We start from the raw sequence: 3,531 nt of genomic DNA on the forward strand, positions 1-3,531 counted from the left end.
CAGGATCACCTGGTCACAGGATCACCTGGTCACCTGGTCACAGGATCACCTGGTCACAGGATCACCTGGTCACCTGGTCACAGGATCACCTGGTCACAGGATCACCTGGTCACCTGGTCACAGGATCACCTGGTCACAGGGTCACCTGGTCACAGGATCACCTGGTCACCTGGTCACAGGATCACCTGGTCACCTGGTCACAGGATCATCTGGTCACAGGGTCACCTGGTCACAGGGTCACCTGGTCACAGGATCACCTGGTCACAGGGTCACCTGGTCACAGGATCACTTGGTCACAGGGTCACCTGGTCACAGGATCACCTGGTCACAGGGTCACCTGGTCATGGTCAGCTACCTTGCGTTGAGGTACCAGGTCCACAGAGTCCAGCAGGACCAGGCAGACCGCCTGGATGAAGAGCACGTAGTGGGCGTGTTCCCAGAGGAGCAGGAAGCTGAAGGTGCTGATGCTCATGGTCATGTAGCAGAACATCTGCACACAAACAGAACCGGTACCGTTACAGACAGGAACAGGAAGTGGATCAGGACTCTGTGGACCCTCCTGGAAAGGTTCTGACCCGAGGAGGAAAGATGTTTGAAGAGAAACGGACCTCAGCAGCAGAACCCAGGCTGTTGCTCAGGAACCCGGTCAGAGCCGCCACCTGACAGGAGAAAAAGGGCAGGGCCCAGTTGAGCCGCAGCGGAACCGCCTGGTCCACTCTGGTGGCGTCCTGTCTGTGGAACAAACAGAACTCTTTTGGACCTCAGGACGGGTCGTCRGACAGGCGGTTCTGATGGACTCCTGCTCACCTGTTGATCAGGTACCAGGACACGGCCAGCATCCCCGACACCCAGGATCCACTCATCATCCAGCTGCACACGAACAGAGCCGTGACGTAGAACGCCTGCAGGCCCAGAACCGACCCGATGTAGAAGTAGACGGGTTCCACATAGTCCTGACCCAACACAAGACCAGAACCTTCCAGAAAACTGTTTGGATCATTTCAGAACAATGACACTGGATCAGAACCAGAACCACCTGGCAGCCCGTCACTCTGTAGATGAAGCTGGTGAGAAGCTCCGGATACAGAAACAAGCGCTGCACCGAGTTCATCGTCTCTCCTGAAACCGTACGGTTGTCCACCAGCAGGTCAGAGAACCCTGGAATGAGAACGCTGTTAGATGATGACTCAGCGTTTTAAACGATGACTCAGCATTTTAAAYGATGACTCAGCATTTTAAAYGATGACTCAATTTTAAATAAYGACTCAGTGTTTTAAACAATGATTCATCGTTTTACTGACTCCGTATTTTAAACGATGAGTCTGATTTAATGACAACTTAGCCTTTTTAGTTATGACTCTGCATTTTAAACAATGACTCAGCATTATCTACCACGGCGAGCAGAGAGCTGAAGCCCACCTGTCTGAAAGGACGGAGCCGCTAACATCTGCTTGTAGAAATGATAATAAAAGCCACTCCCTCCCTGGAAGGACAGTTCTCGCTCCAGATCCTGAGACAAAGACAGAGACGTTTAAAATCCTGTGTGGGCCGGTTCTGGCCCGCGGGCCTTGTTATTGTTTGTTGTAAAGCTGCAGGAGGTGAAGACAACAGGAAACAGGACTGTGACCCACCTGTCTGGTTGAAAACCAGAACTTCCTGTCGTGATGCGCCGACAGGTACGCAGCGTAAAGCATCCCACAAACCACTGCTGCCAGGAAGCCAAAGAAGCTCCGGACCAGAACCTGCAGGAACCCAGCTGAGGAACAAACAGGAAGCCGACTTTAATTTCATCAGTTTTTGGTAAATGACTGATTAGAAACTTAAAGTTTAAAAGTTTAAATATTTAGTTTTTATATTTCACTGCTGAAAAAAACCTGATCTGATGAATCAAACCTTCTTAAATAAAGTCAGTAAAACACAAAGTTAACGTGTTTCTGTTTTTACTGCTCTCTGACAGGATAATCTTGTCCCCTCTGAGACTCCGTCAGGACTGGATCAGGACCTGATCCAGGGTTTGGGGTCAGGACTAAGGTAAATAAATAATGTCCACCTGCAGCAGGTCTGTGTTTGGAGGACTGGACTCTGCTGGACTCTTCCTCCTTCAGGTGACCATCTTTATCTTCATCACCTCCTCCAGCTCCGGACTCCTTCCTCTCCTCCTCTTCCTCCTCAGCTGCTCAGGTGACACAAGTCAGGTGAACACCTGGAAACACCTGGATGATCCTGAACTCTGCAGCTTTACTCACGTTTGGTTTCCGGTCCATCCCGCAGCTCATCATCATCATCATCTTCTTCTTCTTCTTCTTCTTGTGAGAGGAGGGTGTATGGAGAGCAGAAGAAGAGCGAGAGTAAAAGTGAGTATTTAACCACTATCTTGGTGTTTTTTCTTACTGTTTTTTCACTGGGTGTTTATGTTAATTNACTCCCTCTGGAAACTTCCGGTCTGATTTTTAACTAAAACAAACTCCCGCTGGAAATTCCGGTCTAATTTTTTATCTAAAACTCACTTCCTGTTTCAAACAGCGGATAATAAACATGTTTGAATCTGTTTATTACAACAGAAACAGCTCCGTTTGAAGCCTTTCAGCTGCAGCTCCGGTCCGGAAGTTCTCCCTCTGCTGGCACCGCCCACCGAGAGGGGGAACCCCGGATCATTTTCAGCCAATAGAGAGCAGCTTTCATTCAGCCAATAATCTTTTATCTTACTGCCTCTTCCAGCCAATAAGAAGTGTCCGTTGCCTCCTGTGGTGCGTTCACTGCCGTCCCGTCCAGAAAGCGTCAACATGTGTGTAGCTGCGCAGCTTTCAGCTGTTTTCACTCGCTGACTCGGTCACGATGAGCGGAGTTTGTAGAGAAGTCATCTCTCTGCAGCTCGGACATTATTCTAACTTCGTGGGAACCCACTGGTGGAATCTGCAGGTGAGAGTCACGCGATGCTAGCTGAGTTAGCCGCGGCTAACATGGTGTGTTGCTAACTGTGAGGCAGTGCTGTAAGGACTGTCGAGTCATGCCTGAGAAAATTAACATTTAAATCACAGCTGGAAACATCTGTTCTGCTGCAGAACAAACCGAGTTTATTTAGACCAGCTGGACTCATCAGATCCAGACTGGATTATAAAGATCTGTAAAAATGTTTCATTGTTCTGATGATGAGACTTCTGCTTCAGAACCTGAAAACATTTTATTTCATTTCAGTTAATGTTTAAACTCAATTAAATCAAACATTGAAAGAGTTTACAGGTCTGCGCTCAGTGTAAACAAAGCACTCAGAAACATGAGTCACCTGCTTTAGTCTGTAGGTAAACAAACACACTTCAGCTGTTTGTGTAGGTAAACAAACACACTTCAGCTGTTTGTGTAGGTAAACAAACACACCAGCTGTTTGTGTAGGTAAACAAACACACTTCAGCTGTTTGTGTAGGTAAACAAACACACCGGCTGTTTGTGTAGGTAAACAAACACACTTCAGCTGTTTGTGTAGGTAAACAAACACTTCGGCTGTTTGTGTTAACATCTAAAGACATGTTAACC

General features: G+C 47.9%; 1 protein-coding gene and 1 long non-coding RNA gene across 3 annotated transcripts in view; both read right to left on the minus strand.

Annotated features, from left to right (window-relative positions):
• LOC106529383 (uncharacterized) overlaps positions 1–347 on the minus strand; it is a 2,373-nt gene extending 2,026 nt beyond the window's left edge. For both annotated transcript variants that reach the window (XR_001311631.1, XR_001311632.1), the window contains exon 1: positions 18–347. This is a non-coding gene — a long non-coding RNA (uncharacterized LOC106529383). The remainder of the gene's footprint in view (positions 1–17) is intronic.
• The window catches only part of LOC106529380 (dpy-19 like 4), a gene marked incomplete at its 5' end in the record, with an annotated part of 7,133 nt that extends 4,827 nt beyond the window's left edge, over positions 1–2,306 (minus strand). Inside the window, 8 exon segments of the mRNA XM_014024791.1 lie at positions 356–490; positions 609–732; positions 808–953; positions 1,037–1,158; positions 1,420–1,510; positions 1,632–1,756; positions 2,051–2,173; positions 2,247–2,306. Coding sequence (XP_013880245.1) covers positions 356–490; positions 609–732; positions 808–953; positions 1,037–1,158; positions 1,420–1,510; positions 1,632–1,694 — 681 coding nt within the window.
• Positions 2,307–3,531: the final 1,225 nt, after the last annotated feature.

This window comes from Austrofundulus limnaeus, unplaced genomic scaffold, assembly GCF_001266775.1.
Source record: "Austrofundulus limnaeus strain Quisiro unplaced genomic scaffold, Austrofundulus_limnaeus-1.0 Scaffold440, whole genome shotgun sequence".
NCBI lineage: Eukaryota > Metazoa > Chordata > Actinopteri > Cyprinodontiformes > Rivulidae > Austrofundulus > Austrofundulus limnaeus.